The sequence below is a fragment of the Leuciscus leuciscus genome, assembly GCF_965113295.1.
Source record: "Leuciscus leuciscus genome assembly, chromosome: 3".
In the NCBI taxonomy this organism is placed as follows: domain Eukaryota; kingdom Metazoa; phylum Chordata; class Actinopteri; order Cypriniformes; family Leuciscidae; genus Leuciscus; species Leuciscus leuciscus.
The window spans coordinates 49,302,285-49,321,794 of NC_138727.1; the positions used below are offsets into that span (position 1 = coordinate 49,302,285).

General features: G+C 41.6%; 2 protein-coding genes across 2 annotated transcripts in view; both read left to right on the forward strand.

The window, feature by feature from the left end:
- Positions 1–19,510, forward strand: part of LOC309494999 (NACHT, LRR and PYD domains-containing protein 12-like) — a 180,760-nt gene that overhangs the window by 155,494 nt on the left and 5,756 nt on the right. The window lies entirely within an intron of this gene.
- The window catches only part of LOC309494997 (uncharacterized protein), a 730,899-nt gene that overhangs the window by 70,774 nt on the left and 640,615 nt on the right, over positions 1–19,510 (forward strand). Inside the window, exons 7-12 of the mRNA XM_082164514.1 lie at positions 888–983; positions 2,215–2,295; positions 14,492–16,288; positions 17,092–17,262; positions 18,610–18,780; positions 18,986–19,156. Coding sequence (XP_082020640.1) covers positions 888–983; positions 2,215–2,295; positions 14,492–16,288; positions 17,092–17,262; positions 18,610–18,780; positions 18,986–19,156 — 2,487 coding nt within the window. The remainder of the gene's footprint in view (positions 1–887; positions 984–2,214; positions 2,296–14,491; positions 16,289–17,091; positions 17,263–18,609; positions 18,781–18,985; positions 19,157–19,510) is intronic.

Consider the following 19,510-nt stretch of genomic DNA (forward strand, 5'->3'; position numbering starts at 1 on the left):
TCAGGGCCATTTTATGATTAATTGAAATACATTTCTTACATACAGCTCCTTTAAATACCGGAATTATCCTTTAAAGGGATACTTCACCTCTGGAAAGATGAATGTGTATTTAAAATAGGTCATTTATGTAGAAGAAATGTGAAGAAATTTTTGAATTTGGAGCTTTCTAGACTGAGAAAAGCCAGAAAATGTATTTTTGGCTTATGTGGATGAAAGACAAAAACTCCCAGAATGCACTTGAATTCAGATTCACCAATCGGAATGAATTCAGTTAGATTGAAACAAAAGGTGTGCATGTAAACAATGAATGGCGACTGCAGAAAGCAAAAGCCGAATCCCGGACATTTTGGACAATCTCAACGGCCGGACATGTCCGGGAAAAAGAGGATGGTAACCCCTAATACTAATAATAATTTCTCCTACTACTCAGCTTTCTCCACAGAACAAGAGCCTGCTAGCTTAGCTTCCAAAGAAAGACGGCTGAAACTATGTGTACATTCTGTGAGTGAGATCCCACCTCCTATGGGCGGGTTGAAAACATGCGGGACAGCCCCTCCTACTGGCTGTAGTCTTTAGCCTCTGGCCAAAAAATCCTCAGATGACGCAAAATGATGATTTTTGCGTCATCGGAGGATTTTTCCAGACAAAAAATGCACAAATCTCTTGTCTCAGGAGGATATGAGGGTGGAAAGCACGGTAATTCGAAAATACTACAGGTTTTCTACTAATACAAAGCTTAATGCTAAATCCTGAAGTATCCCTTTAAACAGCTTTGCATTTACACAAAGACAATAAACAACAATGGACTGATTAAATTGAGTGATCAAACATAGCCATGCTAATAAGAGTGTCTGAATAACATTGTTGTGTTCAACTTCAAACCACAGACTGGACCCTCCAGAACCCAGCTGTGTGTCCATGAAGAGTGACCAGTCAATGGATCCTCCACCTAAGCTTGGTGGACACACTGATCATGGATTTAGGTAAACACTGAACTAAAGTATCTTTATCTTATTACATCTGTTTTAACATTCTTTTAAAAGAATTGTTCAAATGTAATGTTGTTAAGTGTCCTCAATGCCTGTATTCAATGTATTTAATGAAGATCATAATTTACAGCTTCGATATGTAGACTATAACAGTTAATAGTTCAGTCAGTCACGTTCAACGTTACGTCAGAACTGAACTGACTAATTGGGATCTTTGGGATTACAGCAGAGAGCCATCAGTTAATACACAGGGTGATATGAGGATATCGCCCTCCCACTCCTCTTTTCCATTGCAGACTGTGGAGCTTATGGCTGCGTTTGCTGGTCCTTCCCATGGGGGACTCAGCATCTCATTCGGGGCTCCCGCGGGGGAACGGACGCCGATCGCTGCATCAGAGTGTCGGTTTGAGTCCCCTGGGGACGAAGTTTCGGCTGCTCTGCCCCCTTCGGGGAGAGTAGTGTTGTTTAAGTCCAACCCGGAGCTGACTGCCATGCTTTCCCAAGCCGCCGCGAGCTTCGGGCTCAAGTCAAACCATCCAACATTTTCAGAGCAGCATCCCGCTCCGGTTCCTTTCTTCCCGGAAGTGCCAAGAGGAGATCACAAAGTCGTGGAAGGCACCTTTTTCTGACAGAAATTGCTCTGCTGCCTCCTTTGCTCTCACTACCCCTGTGCTCCACATCGCTGCCCCACTGTGGTCTCTCTGTATAGTCTCTCTGTATAGGGTCAGAAGGAACACCAGTGATTGACATTCTTCATGCAAAGCCCTGTCCTTTCTTCCACCTCAACTAGACAGCTTACTCTGGTCGCTGGAAGTTCAGTTCTGATGTAACGTTGAACGTTACTGACTGATAGGGGACGTCTAGTTTACTAATGTAACCCCCGTTCCCTGAAGGAGGGTACGGAGACGTTACGTCCCATCACCACAACTCCTGTACCTCTGCTGGAACAGCCGGGACACCGGCTTGGTTCCTCAGTTGAAAACGTAATGTGTTTGCACGGCGCCTTATATACTCGAAAGCGAGGAGTGGATTCCCAGGAAAAATCTCAGGGAAGATCCCAATTCGTCAATTTAGTTCTGACGTAATGTTAGTAACCTAGACGTTCTGTTATGTAGGACAGTACATATTAATAAATATTATACATTAAACAATCAATCATTACAAAAGTGATTAATATAAGAGTGTATGTATTACATTCACTTTTTGTGTTCATCTGAATGCACAGACTGGACCCGCTAGAATCCAGCTGTGTGTCCATGAAGAGTGACCAGTCAATAAATCCTGGACATACTGAACTTGGGTTCAGGTAATTGCTGTACTACACAATTTTTGTTTATTCATTTTTACATTTCCGTTTATGCATTTGATAGACTTTTATCCAGATAGACTTATGTTGTTTCAGGGCCCTGACACTCTTGTCCTGGTTTTATTTGTATTGTTGGGATCATTTGTTTATTCTTCCCATTTTCCAGATACATTTTTCTGTGTTTTGGTTTTGTTTGTCTTTTGTGGGTGTTGTATTTGGAGCATAGGGTCAGGATCTGGTCAGTTCTGGCTAGTCTGTTTTTTCCAGTGTTGGGATCCTGGAACCAGGGCTGTCATTTTCCTTTTGTTTTGGTTGAGCACATGGTCTCTGTGTTGGATTGCCATGTTCTCTTCTGTTTGTTTTTAGTCTACTGCAAGGGTACTCAACATTAATTTTGTTGCCATGTTTACACTGCAGAGTTTCAGGAGTGATGGAAAAAAGACAAGCTTCATATATTCATAAAGATGGCGCCGGTGTCTATGGCTTGCCGTCTGTCTCTGCGCACTTTGTTTGTATTTTCGTTATTTTTGTCAATTATTATTGCAAATGTCAACTCTCTACTGGTCTACGACCGCCAAATACTCCTAGACCTTCGACCCTTGATTAAAAACGTGGTGCCATTTGAGCATGATGGCCAAAAAACTTTCTGTCCTCCGTTTCTTACGGGAATACCAGCTCACCTTCGCCGTGTGTCAGCTCCACTTTTGCGCAGAGCGCGCCGGAGACGCCGGGGGAAACGCGGTGGTTGGCTGGTGAAATTGAGGACCAGGCTGGCGTCTTCTACTATGATTTTGCCTGGAATCCGTCCGGAATTTCGTCGCCTCGCGCCGTGGCGTTCTGCGGACCCGATCGACTCCTGTTTGGTTCCAGTGGCTGGCTTGGACGTGGGGCTCCCTGCTTGCCGTGTTCAGGCTCCTCACCTCCGCTGGCGCGGGGTGAATCAGCAGAATCTCCGGCCGCTTGCTCGGACTACACTGGCTGCAAAAGCCCCGGATCCAGTTAGGTTTGCCCTGGTGAATGCTAGATCGCTAGCAAACAAAACTTTCATCTTGAATGACTTCTTTGAGTCGCGTGATCTGGATTTTCTCTGCGTAACGGAAACGTGGATTCCGGTGGGTGAGTCGAGTGCTTTTTGTGAACTTTTACCGTCTGACTGTTTGTACTTTAACTCCCCGAGGACGTCAGGTCGTGGAGGAGGACTGGCAACAGTCTATAAAACAAATTTTAAGTGTAAACAGCTCGCACTCGCTGTATCCTTTGCCACCTTTGAGGTGAATTTGTTTGAACTGAGCGGTGCATCTCCAGTGCTGTGCGCACTCGTATATAGGCCACCCAAATACAACAAGGATTTCATCACTGACTTTTCTCATTTTTTGGCTGAGTTTGTGCCAATGTATGACTGCCTCCTTATTGTAGGGGACTTTAACATTCACGTGTGCTGTCCTGAAAAGCCAATGGCAAGCGCTTTTTTAAATGTCATTGAGTGTTTTAATCTTGTACAGTGTGTATCTGGCCCCACGCAGGAACGTGGGCACACTCTTGACCTGGTTTTAACTCATGGCTTAACTGTTTCTAATCTTGAAGTCTGTGATGCTTTTTTCTCTGATCATATGCCTGTTGTATTTGAAATTTCCCTCTCTTGTGTCGTAGTTAAACCGTGCGCTCCTGTGCGCCGTGGTCGGATAGTTAACCCTTCCACTGCTGTTCAGTTTTCCTCTGTTTTTAATCTAAATTATGTCTCTCTCTGTCCTAACACAACTGTTGAAGATCTGTGCGCTGGTTTTAATGCTGCTTGTCAAGCAGCATTAGACACGGTAGCCCCCGTGAAAACCAGGCTGTCCAAACCGAGATCTGATCCTTGGCTGAACGATGTCACCCGCGCTGCCAGACGCGAGTGCAGAAGGGCGGAAAGAAAGTGGAAAAGGGATAAACTCCAAGTGTCATTTCAGATACTTAGAGAGAGTTGGTGTTCTTATCAGAAAATTGTAAAATCTGAAAAGACCAAGCATGTTTCTAACATTATTTCTTCTCATGGTCACAATCCTCGAGTTCTTTTTAATACTCTCAAAACTGTTTTAAATGTCCCACAACTTCAGTGCTTTGAGAACCCATCAAAAGTGTGTGAGGAGTTTCTTCATTTTTTTATTCACAAGGTGGAGAGCATTAGGGCCCTTATTGGTCCACCTTTGTATGACCCTGGCATTTTTGTAACCTGTTCTGCTGTTTTGAACCAGTTTGAGCCTGTTAGCTTGCCTTTTTTAGAAAAGATTATTGGTCAAATGAAGATCAATGGCTCCCCCAATGATGTGATTCCCCCTCGTCTTTTTAAAGAGGTTTTTCCTACAGTGGCGCCCTGCATACTTGAAATTGTTAATGTCAGTTTAATTACTGGAGTCGTACCTATGAGTTTTAAGCATGCAGTTGTTCAACCCTTGTTAAAGAAACCTGGTCTGGACCGACTTGAGCTCTCTAATTATCGGCCGATTTCTAAGCTCCCTTTGCTTTCCAAAATTATGGAGAAAGTTGTTTATCTGCAGCTGAGCACATTTTTGAATGACAATTGTATAACTGAAATTTTTCAGTCTGGGTTTAAGTCAGCCCACAGCACTGAGACAGCTCTGCTGAGGGTTTTCAATGACATTCTTCTGGCTTCGGACTCTGGTGATACTGTTGCTCTGCTGCTATTAGACCTTACGGCTGCGTTTGATACAGTTGACCACCAAATTTTATTGTCTCGACTGGAGAACTGTGTGGGCATTAAAGGGTTGGCCTTAGCCTGGATTATGTCCTATTTGGAAGGCAGAAGTTTTTCAGTTCAGGTCAGTGATGCTGTGTCCTCTTCGGCTTCTCTGTCGTGTGGAGTTCCTCAAGGGTCTGTCCTTGGGCCGCTACTTTTTTCAATGTACCTGCTGCCTCTTGGGTCAATCCTCAGAAGTCACAATGTTTCGTTTCATCTTTATGCTGACGATTGCCAAATATATGTGCCGCTAAGTCAGTCAAAAACCCTTTTAGAGTGTCTGAATGAGGTGAAAGCATGGATGGCTATGAATTTTTTGTATTTAAATGAGAACAAAACTGAGATTGTGTTATTTGCTCCTAGTGACTCAGCTACTGCGGTTCCTGTTGACCTGGGTTGTCTAACCCGAGACATTAGCCCTGTGGTTACAAACTAGTGATGCTCCGATTGATCGGCCGCCGATCATGATCGGCCGATATTGGCAAAAAATTGCTTGATCGGCAACCCCCAAAAGCGCCGATCAAAAAAGACGATCACGTGACGTAAATAACTCGCGCAACTTTTCCGCATGCGCGGCAACACAACAGCAGAGCAGAGCTTGCTTAACAGTGGCAAAATGAGTTCTCCTATGACGGCAATTCAATGGCAATTATAAACGAGCGCACAACTGATGCTGGCGCGCGCGGTAAATGACATTCGCGAGAGGATAACAGATCTACGCGCGAGGGAAACGGGAACTCGCGAGCTCATTCAAACCCTGCGCGGGCGCATGACATCTCTGCCCTCGCGCGCGCGCATGATCATTCCCCACACTCTCGCGCTTGATCTCCTCTCGCCTGCTGATTTTGCTCGCTCGAACACTTTTATTTTTGGCAGTCGAGGGGCGGGACTTACTGTTTTAATAACCTCAAATGTCATTGTCATTATTTTCTTTTTTGGATCTGATGTAGTTAGTTCCTCAACTACATCCATTGTAGTCTGCCTGACCCCTCTTTGTTTTGAAAAATTATACTGTGCCTTATTTGGAAAAGGTGGCCTACAGTAGCCTTATGTTATCTTGTTTTCTACAATTAAATAAATATTGGTGGTTCTTCAAGATTTTCTTGACTCTAGCATATTTCCATTCTGTGATCGGCAATCGGCAGATCATGATTTTGGTGATCGGTAATCGGTGATCGGCCCCAAAAATGCTGATCGGAGCATCACTATTACAAACCTGGGAGTCAAGTTGGACGGTCGTTTAAAACTGGATGCCCAGATTAGTGCAGTGGTGAAGACTAGCTTCTTCCAGCTGAGGCAACTAGTCAAAGTAAAACCGCTTTTATCTCGAACTGATTTTGAAATTTTAATCCATGCTTTTATCACCACTCGTTTAGATTATTGTAATGCACTTTATACTGGTCTTAGCAAATCACTTATGGCACGATTACAATTAGTCCAAAATGCAGCTGCTCGTCTTTTAACTGGAACTCGAAAATTTGACCATATCTCACCCATTCTCCAATCCCTCCACTGGCTCCCTGTGCACTTTCGCACTGATTTTAAAATTCTTTTATTTGTTTTTAAATGTCTACATGGCCTGGCCCCCCAGTATCTGTCTGATCTGCTCGTGCCCTACACCCCCTTTCGTTCGCTCCGGTCAGCTGACCAGGCACTGCTGGTTGTCCCCAAGACCAAACGAAAATTAAGAGGTGACCGAGCGTTTGCCGTGGCAGCTCCGAGACTCTGGAATGAGCTGCCTTTGCACATCAGACTGACTGAGTCTCTTCCTGTTTTTAAATCCCGTCTTAAAACTCATTTATTTTCTTTGGCTTTTAACTCAGTTTGATTGTTGACTTTCAGTTTTGTATTACTGTTGCATTTATTTTTATTTTTATTTATTGTTTTATTTTTATTGTTATTGTGTCTTTGTTGTATGTTATTGTTTATTTATAGACTGTGTTCAGCACTTTGGTCAACAGTGTTGTTTTTAAGGTGCTTTATAAATAAAGGTGGATTGGAGTGGATTGGATTGGATTGGATAGTTACACATTTTTTGCGGGGTGTCACAGTGTTACTGAAAGATTACAGGTGGGTGTTCTGTTTAGTACTAAGGGTTCATCAAACAGGACCTGTGCATGACTCTACTTTACAGTGTGTAAGTGGACAATGGTCCTCTTTGCAGCATAAAAAAAAAGAAATGTATTCAAATTTTGAATGGGTTAAACAGAAAGCAAGCAAAGTGTGCTCCCATTACAATGACTGGAGCTGTCATCACGTCAATGAGCTAACGGCATTCTGCACTCTTGCAAAGACCTCCCGTTATAATCAGGAAACAAATGCTTGCACAGTTAAATCACTGACATTAAATTAACTCTCATCTGTGTTTATATGCCTCACTTCTCTCTGGGAGTTTTCCAAACTCCCTGAAAACTGCAGTTGTCAAGCCCCTCCTGAAAAAGAGCAATCTGGATAAGACCATAGTAAGCAACTATAGACCGATCTCAAATCTTCCTTTCATAGGCAAGATCATTGAAAAAGTTATCTTCAATCAGCTGAACAAATTCTTAAGCTTGAATGGATACTTTGACAATTTTCAATCTGGTTTCCGACCGCACCACAGCACAGAGACAGCGCTCATAAATATAATAAACGATATTAGCTTAAATATTGATACAGGCATATCAGTGCTGGTACTACTCGACCTCAGTGCTGCATTTGACACTGTCGATCACAACATACTTCTAGAGAGGGTGGAAAACTGGGTGGGGCTTTCTGGGATAGTCCTAAAATGGTTCAGGTCATACTAAGGAGGGATAGGTTATTATGTGACTATAGGAGACCATCCATGACATGCGGAGTCCCTCAAGGCTCAATTATTGCGCCACTCCTGTTCAACCTATACATGCTCCCACTGAGCCAAATAATGAAAAAGAACCAAATTGCTTACCACAGCTATGCAGACGACAGACAGATCTACTTAGCCCTATGCCCTAACGATTACAGCCCCATTGACTCCCTGTGCCAATGCATTGATTAATTAAACAGTTGGATGTGCCAAAACTGAAGTCATTGGGTTTGGAAACAAAGATGAAGTTCTCAAGGGTGCGTTCACACCGGACGCGAATAGCGCGTCAGGCGTGAGTGATTTCAATGTTAAGTCAATGCAAAGACGCGTTACGCGCGTAAAAAATTCCTGCGGCGCGAATGAGGCGTAGAGCGCGGCGCGGTAGACGCGAATACGCCTCATTCGCGCGTCAGGCGCGAATGTTTTATGTAGTGCTTTTTGTGCATTCTCGCGTTTGACGCGAATTCGCGTCTGCCGCTCGAGTTGAAAAATCTGAACTTCTGCGTCAATTCGCGCCGCGTTAACTAATCAGGAGCCTGCTTGCTGCTGTCACGTGGTGAAGTGACAGTTTATAATGTTATTTTATGTTTGGCCTCGATAAATTATTTTGTAATATGACTAAAATGCTTGGTGTGCAAAGCAAATCTTTCACATAACTCGATTTCAATATATGAGAGATACTCATTTTGTATTGAATGCTATTTATTCCATATCTATTCTAGATTATATGAAAGATTATTATTATTATTCTAATGTAAAGACAACAAACACAATTTAGTGTATAAAACCTTTTTTTTTTTATCACAGGACAGGTTTCACTTTTGGAGGCTGGCTCCATTTATTATCAAAACAAAAATAAATGACAGATTAAGTGGGTGCGGGCGAGGGTGAACCTCGCGCCGGGCTGTAGAGCGCGGGCTCGACAGGCATAGACCACTCGATGCCGAGGCCTTATACGGCCTACGCTGTCCTCGTCAGCGTCCTCACCGTTAGGTCCACCAAACCTAGCTCCTGGAGCAAATTGTGAAACTCCTGAAACCCTCCGGAGGGTCTGGTGGACCCGAGTACAGCGACGATGTCCCCTACGCAGCTGTTTCTGCTCTCCAGAGCATATACGAGCGGTGACTCTCTCGATTAATGCTAATGCTAATGCTCGATAAACATCTAAAAAAGATGGCCACCAACGGGTTTCAAAACTTTTGCCTCCGGCGCACGTAAATTTCGCTTCAAACTTTAGTTTTTACGCGCGTCAGACGCGCGAATTAACACAAAGTGGTCACGCGTCAAACTAGACGCGGTAGACGTGAATTTGACGCGCTATTCGCGTCCGGTGTGAACGCACAGTCAAGGTGAATGTATACCTTCACTCTAGGGGTCAAACAACTAAAAATCAAGTCAAGAATCTTGGTGTGACTCTAGAGTCAGACCTTAGTTTCAGTAGTCATGTCAAAGCAATAACTAAATCACCATACTTTCATCTGAAAAATATTGCAAGAATGAGATGCCCCCCCCCCCCCCCTAAAAGTCAATAAGACAGTTGCAGCTCATACAGAATGCAGAGCAGAACCAGAAAATATGAACATATCACACCAGTCCTCAGGTCTTTACACTGGCTCCCAGTTAGATTTAGGATTGATTTTAAAGTATTATTACTGGTATATAAATCATTCAATGGCCTAGGACCTCAATATATTGCAGATATGCTCACTGAATATAAAACCAACAGATCACTCAGCTAGAAATATCACTGTTTCACTGTAAGCATGGCAAGTCCGCTTTTACCTATTATGCCAGGCCAGAGACAATTTATATAAGAGACATGCCACTTCCTCAATCCTCAATACAACTATATAAGGAAAACCCGTAACGGCAAAGATGGCGGTTGTATGCACATGTCCCGCCCCTCCCGCTGGAAAGCCAATCATCTGCTTTTAACAGTCAAGCCGGGAAACATTTAAGCCTATCGTCTGGTTCCACTGACACATGACACAGTTAAGGTTTTGCGACAGCTACCAAGGTAGTTAAAGCATTTTATATTGACCACAAATATGTTACCTTACATTCTAAGTAAAAGACACAAAATATGTCTTATTTGATCGGTGAGTAATATAGATGAACTGCTGCGCTTGTGACAGGGCGCATATTTAACTGAAAGAACAAGCAGAGAGAGAGAGACCCGGTCGCGCGCGCGCGCACTCTCTCTCTCTTCGGAGCCAGGCGAAAGTGTAAACAAGACTTCACCGTCTCCAAATTAAGCGCTGTCTTGCTCTCTCTCCCGCACGCATATTAATCAAAATAAAACGACATGATAGTAAAAGGTCGGAAGACCAAAGTTTCATGTTGGAGCATTCGGAGATTTTTTTTCCGTGAATTACCGTTAGGTGTGAATTGTGCTAAAATACATTGCCTGATCTTCTCTGAAAAGCATTCTGCACATTCAGCTGACATAAAATTACTCTCTATAAACGAAAAAACCTATCCAGTGATGTAATGTTTTCTGTGTTGACACTAACCTTGTGGGATGTCCATGTCCTAACTGCTGGGATAATCACACAACCGTATGACACGTCCAATTCGCGAACTAATGACTCCTAGTTTGAACCGATTCATTTTAATGAATAGTTAAAACAACTGATCTATACAATACATTGTTATTACTGATAAAGTGCAAACCTGCTTATATTTAAATAATGGAGAACAATATTGACATTGAATATTGCACAACACCGGCATTCTGGATAGAGACGTAAATGAAGTTGGTGTGTCGTGAACCCTTGCGCATGCGTTGTAAAAGTATAACCTGTGAGGGAAAAAGCGTTTTAAACCTTATTTTGGGGCAAAGTCATCAAACTTTTTCAGCGATTTTTATAATATTTTATTGATGTTTCTATACATGCAGTTTTTATGTCCCGGTGACCAGTGACAGTGCAGTTCTGACTCTCTGCCCATTCATTTAGATAGGAGCCTGGTCTTGTTAGTCCGAAATAGCTGCCCGGAGGCGTTGCCAAGATGGCGGCCGAGTGGCACGACTTGCCTAAAAGGGCTTTGGCCAGGCGCAGCTGGAACCAGCTTCCAAAAGAGATCAGATGTGCTCCTACAGTAGTCACATTCAAATCCAGACTCAAAACACATCTGTTTAGCTGTGCATTTACTGAATGAGCACTGTACGTGCCACTGTTTGTTTGACTGATTGTACTGTATTTTCTTTTCTTTTTTATTCTAAACTGTTTTAATTATTCTTATTTCTTTTGATTAATTTAATTTATTCTATGTAAAGCACTTTGAATTACCATTGTGTATGAAATGTGCTATATAAATAAACTTGCCTTGCCTTGCCTATATGGGAAGCCGCAATCTATGCTAGGAGCCACCATATTTTAAATCTCATGACTCCCAGCATGCATTGCAGCATGAAACGCTGTATTATGCATGCCAAGAAAATGTTTTATGTTAAGAAAAACTACGCATCTATAGGCTGAACATTTAATATGTATTCTCATGACTTCACCGTTTTCACAAATTCGTATATCTTTTTAGTCTAAATGTATGATGTCTACACAATGCATGTACACGTGTACACAATAATGGCACTTTCACTTAGAACAATTTTCAAAAGTTTGCATTTTCAGTCCCCCAGAACGTTGTTGTTGTGTACATTTATGGCCAAAATGCGTAAAAAGTTTTCTGTTTTTAATTGAAAATGATGTCGTGTAAACAGCCCCATAATGTCTTTTATCTTCAGTTGATTTCATCTAACGCCGGTTTCACACTGCACGCGTTAGCAGAGCATAAGCAGCGCAGGAGCAGTGCGTATGGTGAGCGGGAGCAGGACACGCGCGTTTTGCTTTCACACTAGCAGCGTTTGTCACACGCGGCTGAACCGCGGCGTGTGTAGGCTACAGACAGAGTACTCTATAATGGATAAGTTGGCATGGCTTTATTTCGTTTTCAAATACATTTAAGAGAAAAGACTTGTCAAGAAGCTTATTTTATTAATAATTTAATTTATATAACTTTTGGTTCATCTTTGTTTTTATTGTTCGGGCAACAAGTTTGTTTTTGGACATTTGTTTTCTTTTTAAATTGCTGTTGGTCATTTGATTGACTGTTTAAAACACAATAGATATCATCAATGCGCTTTTTGGGTAAAACTGCAGTGTATTTTGGCCATGATCAATGCATTGTCACTTTAATTCAGCGTAAGCGGCGCAGCAAAAATAGACTGGGCGCCGAAACTGTCGCGGCACTGCTGCTCCTGCTCTGCTCCTGCTACGCGCTGCCGCGCCGCCTCTGAGTGCGGTGTGAATGCTCTAATCTGTTAACATGGGCGGCGAAAAAAATACGCGCTGCTAACGCGTGCAGTGTGAAACCGGCGTAAGGCTGTGGCTGGAAGTCAGTTGAAGTTCTTGTGTTTCTCTTTTCTTCAGTGATTCTGCTTGTTAACATCAGGTGTCTTCAATAATACTCAGTCATCACTCAATTAATCACTTAATTCTCTTATTAACACTGCTTCAGTGTTACTTTTAACACTCTGCTGGTGGTTCCCATATAAACACAAAGCATTAATTTAACACCAGGGGTTTAACTGTAAGTCCAGGCTACAGCCAAACTGTGATGAAAAACAAAAGGCCCATGAGAGGACCCAAAAAGAATGAAAAACTGGAAATGACAATTAAACAAACAAAAACAGGTACACAACTAAACAAGAGAACTGATCTAAACAGACCGACTCCGGTAAAGGCAAATAACTAGATAAAAATGAATCAGTAACGGGGAAGTAGGGGGTGGGGTCAAGATACTAGACCAGGGTACTCCAGTTCAGACAGGGCCACATTTAAACCATATAAAATGTGAAGTGCCACAAATTACAACTTGCATCTTAAGACTTGCTAAGTACTAAGTATTTACAAATTCAGTTTATTATTTGGCTTGCTAGTCCTTAAAGGTATAGTGGAGGATTTTCCCGAATTTTAGAAAAGAACCGCCCTCTCCACTTTTTGAAAAAATGCACATGCGCAACACTCTACCTGCTCCTGAGAGGGAACGCTAAACGTGTGCACGAGAGAGCATGCACGAGCCTAGTTCTCCTCGTGCACGCTCTGTTTACAAGTTGCAAGATCGCTAATCATAGCTTACATTAACTTTTACTAGCAGTGATTTTAAATGGATTTTTCCAAATAGCATGCCAAACTTTACCTGTCGAGTAGAAACTTCGCGACTGAGGCATCAGTGGGAAGCCCAACCTCTGCTTTTAGCGCACGCCAGCATGTGAAATATTCTCCCAAAAACACTCTGGTCTTGTTTCTTTCTTCAGAGGCCTTTCTCTTCTTGTCATACAATTCGTAGACACTTTTCTCTTGCGACCCTCAGACATTTTGAAAAAACCCGGTGAGAACGGCGAGCTTCAATGAATGGCTGAAACCGTAGCTCACCACTCATACATGTATACACCTGAAAGTGCGCATGCGCAGAAAGGACGAGCACATACGACGGCCTTACGTAAACATATCACCAGAATGATTGACAATTAGGAGGACCAATAGTCTTGATGATCGACCCGGAAAAAGAAAATCCTCCACTATACCTTTAATGAGTGTCTTATTTAAAGTGTCACTTAACATGAAAATAATTAATAGTTAAGATTAATAGTTTGTCATACTATATTCTTAACGCTAAAAATGCATTCATACTCAAAAGTATGAAAAATCTCTAAATGCATAAAACGCAAAGTATACTATAAAAAAAATTATATACAAATGTGTGCGAACTGTAAAATGTTTTTGGGAGCATGTGTGACAATAAAAAGATCATTAAAAAAATCGAATTATCTGAATCTTAATTCAGGGGATGGAAAACCAGAAATCAAATACGGCGTAATGTGATTATTAAATTAAAAAAGCTGTGATTTAGCTAATTACATAAATATCAGCACTACACATTGTGAAATGAAAACACACCACTGTTGCGCATTCTACAGGCTTGACGTTTCAGAGCAGTTTGCAATCAATGAATATGCGCAACCCCTCCTTGAAGCATTCCAGGGGCTATAGGTTTTGGTGAGTTACAATTAATGCATTTTTTTTTCTTGCTGGACTCAATGAACAGTTGAGTCACTTGAAGTCATGGACCTACTGCGAGATGTTTGACCATGTTTGCCACCTAAAGGAGATGGAGCTCTTGCGGGGGTGAATGGCCCGCTTTCCCTATTAATCCAGCCTCCCAACCTTTATGGTTACAGCCCGTTTGTTTTGAACCCTACGTTTTGTGCAGGTTCCTGTTTTCATGGAGTTTTTTTGGGAGTAGACCATCTTTGGTCCCTGACTCCTTTATTTCTTCCATTGGCGGGTGTTAATGTCAAGCCCTCGCCTATGCCAGTAATTTCAGGCAGCTTCATAAAAAGAAAGGGTGGGTGGAGGAGACCTTTGTGGCTTCTTCAGGGAAGGTTTTTTTTTTTCTTTCTCTATCTCTCTAATATTGTGTTAAACCTTAAATGTAAATGATAAAGACATATACTGATATGACAATATGGCAATATACATCATGCCTATTATACTGCATACATATTGGTTATCTAACAACTATATTGCATATGCATATAAGTTATCTAACAATTTTTTATTTTAATCTTACAGCAGTGACCATCAACATGCTGAAGCCCTCAAGACCTTTAGATCAAATTTGAGGAAGAAGTTTCAGTGTCTTTATGAGGGAACAGCAAATCAGGGAAACCCAACACTGCTGAATGAGATCTACACTGATCTCTACATCACAGAGAGTGATTGTGGAGAGATCAATAATGAGCATGAGGTGAGACAGATTGAGACTCAATCCAGGAGAGCAGCAACAGAGGACACACCAATCAAATGCACTGACATCTTTAGACCTTTATCTGGACAAGACAAACCCACCAGAACTGTGCTGACAAAGGGAGTCGCTGGCATTGGAAAAACAGTCGCTGTGCAGAAGTTCATCCTGGACTGGGCTGAAGGGACAGAGAATCAGGAGATCCAGCTTATGTTTCCACTTGCTTTCAGAGAGCTCAACCTAATGAAGGACAAAAACCTCAGTCTCTCAGAGCTTCTGCAGGTTTTTTTCATTGAAACCAAAGAAATGAAACCATTTAATGGTGAATATAAAGTGGTCTTTGTTTTTGATGGTCTGGATGAGTGTCGTCTGTCTCTGGATTTTAATGTGAAACTGTGTAATATATCTGAATCAGCCTCAGTGGACGTGCTGCTGACGAACCTCATTGCGGGGAATCTGCTTCCCTCTGCTCTCATCTGGATCACCTCCAGACCAGCAGCAGCCGATCTCGTTCCCTCTGAGTGTGTCCATCGAGTGACTGAGGTTCGAGGATTCAATGATCCACAGAAGGAGGTATACTTCAGGAAGAGAATCAGTAAAAAGAGTCTGGCCGATAAAATCATCACACACCTGAAGTCATCAAGGAGCCTCTTCATCATGTGCCACATCCCAGTGTTTTGTAGGATCTCAGCCACTGTTTTAGAGAAGATGTTGAGTGAAGCAGAGAGTGGATCGATTCCCAAGACTCTCACTCAAATGTACACACACTTTCTGATCATTCAGACCAACATCAAACATGAGAAGGACTATGAGAAGAAAGTGAAAGATGAAGACATGATCCTCAAACTGGGGAAACTGGCCTTTCAGCAACTTGTGAAAGGCAACTTGATCTTCTATGAGGAAGACTTGAGAGAGTGTGGCATTGATGAGACAGAGGCATCAGTTTACTCAGGATTGTGCACTCAGATCTTCAGAGAGGAGTTGGGCTTGTATCAGGGAAAAGTCTTCTGCTTTGTTCATCTGAGCATTCAGGAGCATCTAGCAGCTCTTTATGTGCTGCTTTCATTCCTGCTGTACAAGAGGGATGTGCTCAATGAAACCCTCAGCTCAAAACATGCACACGAGTTCATGTGTCACACGATATCTGACCTGCATCAGAGAGCTGTGGACAAGGCTCTGCAGAGTAGAAATGGACATCTGGATCTTTTCCTGCGGTTTCTTCTGGGTCTCTCGCTGGAGTCCAATCAGAAGCTTCTGAAAGGCCTTCTGACACATGTTAGAAAAATCTTGTACAGTAAAGATAAAACGATTGAATACATTAAGACGAGAATAAGAATGAATCCCTCACCAGAAAAATCCATCAATCTGTTCCACTGTTTAAATGAACTGGGTGATCTTTCTCTCGTAAATGAAATCCAGGAGTGTCTCGGATCTGGAGGTCTTTCAAGCACCAGATTGTCCTCGTCACAGTGGTCAGCTGTTGTCTTTGTTTTATTAACTTCCGAGTGTTTGGATGAGTTTCATTTGAGTAAATACAGAAGCAGAAAAAAAGGCCAAAACCACATGTCAACGGATGAATTACTTCAGAAGCTCTTGCCTGTAGTTGAAGCCTCCAGATCAGCTCAGTAAGTCTGAGGACAATCACCAGATGTCTTGTAGTGCTATGCTTCTCTGTTCATTGTTGTCTTTGGTTGGCATTATTAATTTGGCCTGTTTTTTTTAACAAAAAGACACACTTGTCACGCTCTTCGTTTCCACAACTGTGAAATTGAGATTAAGATACTAGTTTTTAGGCTTTGAATGTCTGTGAGGCCTCATCTGTTGCTTTTTCAATGAGACTCTCTCTAATCTTCTGATATAGTGAACTTTGACCTTTTCCCAATAAAATAACCTGTTTGAGGTTATTACATGATCTTATACATTGATGAGACTTTTATTCTGCATGTACAAAAATATGCAAACTATTAGTCTGTGTGGAAAACACAGACAAATAAACCGCAAGATCAGAATAATGTTGAGTTTTATCATCACAAAACATGTTTTAAATGTGGCTATTATTATTATTTACGATTACTATTTTGCAGAGATAGTAATGTGTTTTTTTGCTCTGTGACACTGTTTATTTGAATGTTGTGGTTGTTGCATGTTGCAATCTCTGTGATTGTTGATGAAGCTCACTCTTAAACTGTTCTTTGTGTCTTGAACTTGGTCTTAATTTAAGCAAGAATAATACCATTTTAAGAGATTATTATCCTAATAATTTTTTTACTGATTGTAATTTACATTTAACACACACTAAAGCAAAAGTAAACAAAAAGTAATAAAAACATTAAACCCAAAAATATTTAGTATAATATATCACAGTCTCTCTGTGGTTGTGTTGTTCCTGCTGAACTGATAAAGTAAAGTGTGTGTCATTGTTCTACAGGTTGAGTGATTGTGGTGTCACAGCTGAAGGTTGTGCTGCTCTGGCTTCAGCTCTACAATCAAACTCAGACCTCAGAGAACTGGATCTGTCTGGAAATAAAATAGGAGACAATGGTCTGACGCTGCTCTCTGATGGACTGAAGGATCCTCACTGTAAACTGGAGAAACTGACGTAAGATCATACCTTAAAGGGGTCATATAATGCCATTTTTGTACAAGCTAATATGATTCTTTAGGGTCTAAATTAAAAGTTTGAAATATACTTTAATTAAAAATTCTTATTAGTATTGTAAGAAAACACTCATTTTACCTGGTCAAAAACAGCTATGTTTTTCGCAAGCCTTTTAAGTGCATGTGTCTTTAAATGATAATGAGCTTTGCTCACCCCGCCCCTCTGTTCTGTGGGGCGTTTTGCCACAACAACACACGTGGAGTGTTGCCTTGACAACAGTTGAGGGTATATTTTGAAGAATGGCAGCAGGAGTCTCTGAGGACACTGTGCAACCGTATCAATTTGAGCCGGAGTCGGAAAACAGGACGTTTCTGAATGGTTGGTTAACGTAATGTCACTGATCTATCTTTGTGTGTACTGGCAGGGTAGAGTAGTGAGATACGAACGCCATGTGTTTACTGATGTATACGTTAGTTCATTGACAGATTGATGTTACAGCTAATGGTCATGAAAAACTTATTTTTCGGTAAATGTAGGCTTGTCCGTGATGCGTAACGTTATCTATGCAGTGTTAGGTAACTGTCAGGGCTGAAGCACAAAAATTTTACTGATCTGTTTAGAAAATAAGCAGTCTGTGAGACTATGACAGTTATTAGGCACATAAACAACACATACTCAGACAGGAGCTAATACCTTTTTCAATGTTCTCGTTTATAAAGCAGTCTGGTGAAATGATTCGCGCAAACATGAGAGCATTGACGTTGATCGTGGGGAATATTCCCTTCGAAAACAAAACTCAGCCACTGCGTCTTCAGCGGTTCGGATTTAGGAACATCAAAATGACTGCGGTGTTCCTTATTACACCCAAGAACAGAACACCACAACTGCTCATAGACAGTGCTCCAGCGTATCAACAATGACGCGCAGACTATGATTGACAGCTCGCTCACGAGCGAGGGCGGGTCTGTGTTGAAACGCTGCTGTCAATCAACAATCGTGGGAGGGGCGTCTGACCGTGTGACGTCACACGGTCGAACGGCTTGATTTGAGATGGGGGAAAACATATAAGAAGATAAGAAAAAAAACACTGGATGGATTTTTATCATTTCATGATGGTTGTGTACAGGCACTGCCAACACACATTTCAGTACAATCAATGAATAAAATAATTTTAAGGGATTATTGTTTTTGGATTATAGTGATATATGATAACACAATAAAGAAAAAGTAAACAAAAAGTAATAAAAACATTAAACCCAGATAGATTTAGTATTATATCTCAGTCTCTCTGTGGTTGTGTAGTTCCTGCTGAACTGCGAAAGTAAAGTGTGTGTCGTTTTTCTGCAGGTTGAGATGTTCTGGTGTCACAGCTGAAGGTTGTGCTGCTCTGGCTTCAGCTCTGAGATCAAACTCACACCTCAGAGAACTGGATCTGACTGGGAATAAACTGCAAGACTCAGGAGTGAATCTGCTCTCTGATGGACTGAAGAATCATCACTGTAAACTGAAGAAACTGAGGTACAATCATACATTCATTATAACTGAGACAAGAATCAAATTGTTATATTTTTTACATTATTATTATTTATTTACATTAGCACATAATAAAGCAAAAGTAAACAAAAGCAACATTAAACCCACACAGATTTAAAATTGAATATCTCAGTCTCTGTGGTTGTGTAGTTCCTGCTGAACTAAGAGAGATTGTGTCATTGTTCTGCAGGTTTTGGGATTGTGAGATCACAGATGAAGGTTGTGCTGCTCTGGCTTCAGCTCTGAGATCAAACTCACACCTCAGAGAACTGAATCTATCATGGAATAAAATAGAAAATGGAGGTCTGACGCTGCTCTCCGATGGACTGAAGGATCGTCTCTGTAAACTGGATAAACTAACGTAAGATCATACATTAATTGAAACACAAATGAAATAATTTTAAGGGATTATTCTCTTTTTGTTATTCAAATGATTTACATCAGGGATGGGCAACTTCGGTCCTGGAGGGCCACTGTCCTACAGAGTTTAGCTTCAACCCTAATCAAATACGCCTGAACAAGCTAATCAAGGTCCTCAGGATTACTAGAAAATTACAGGCAGGTGATTTTTTTCAGGGTTGGAGCTAAACTCTGTAGGACCCTAGGGCCCTCCAGGACCGAAGTTGCCCATTCCTGATTTACATTAACACACAATAAACCAAAAGTAAACAAATCTAATAAAACCATTAAACCCACACAGATTGAATGCTTAATA